At 54.5% G+C, this 437-nt stretch overlaps 1 protein-coding gene across 1 annotated transcript; it reads left to right on the top strand.

Annotated features, from left to right (window-relative positions):
• Positions 1-61: 61 nt before the first annotated feature.
• Positions 62-279, top strand: PHALS_04536 (uncharacterized protein; the record flags this gene model as incomplete). Its single annotated transcript, XM_024722361.1, has 2 exons — positions 62-185; positions 251-279. The coding sequence occupies 2 exons, from the start codon at positions 62-64 to the stop codon at positions 277-279; spliced, it is 153 nt and encodes a 50-aa protein (XP_024573444.1).
• Positions 280-437: the final 158 nt, after the last annotated feature.

Raw genomic sequence — 437 nt, 5'->3', positions numbered from 1 at the left:
TCCTGACCTGTACGAGTATGAGCAGCTGCGCGGAGCAGTGAAGTATGGGCGTTCTGCGAAGATGATTCTGGATGAACTCCGGGCGTTGATTGAACAAGCGGCTGTGAATCTGTCACTCCGTGGCAAGGGAAATCGTGTTACTAATACAGGTAGTGGTCAGCGGCAGCAGCATGGAGGCAGCACAGGTGCTCGCCATCAGCATCAAAATCGGAAAAAAAGGAGCAAGAAAATTTAGCACGGTGATGGTCAGCGAAAGCCGAAGCGTGGCAGGAAGAATAAAACTTGTCATCGGTGCAATGGGATCGGTCACTTCCAGGCTGACTGTACGGCTATTATCGATGGTGTTGCTGGGCCTGGTGCGGCTGCCACCAGTGGAGGTAACACTGGGACGAGCGCTGGGACGCAACGGCGTCAGCAGCGCTCCAACTACACGAGTC

Source organism: Plasmopara halstedii (assembly GCF_900000015.1).
Source record: "Plasmopara halstedii genome assembly, contig: Scaffold_262, whole genome shotgun sequence".
In the NCBI taxonomy this organism is placed as follows: Eukaryota; Oomycota; class Peronosporomycetes; order Peronosporales; family Peronosporaceae; genus Plasmopara; species Plasmopara halstedii.
Note: the sequence above shows the minus strand (reverse complement) of the source record. Positions and strands in the feature narration are given on the sequence as shown.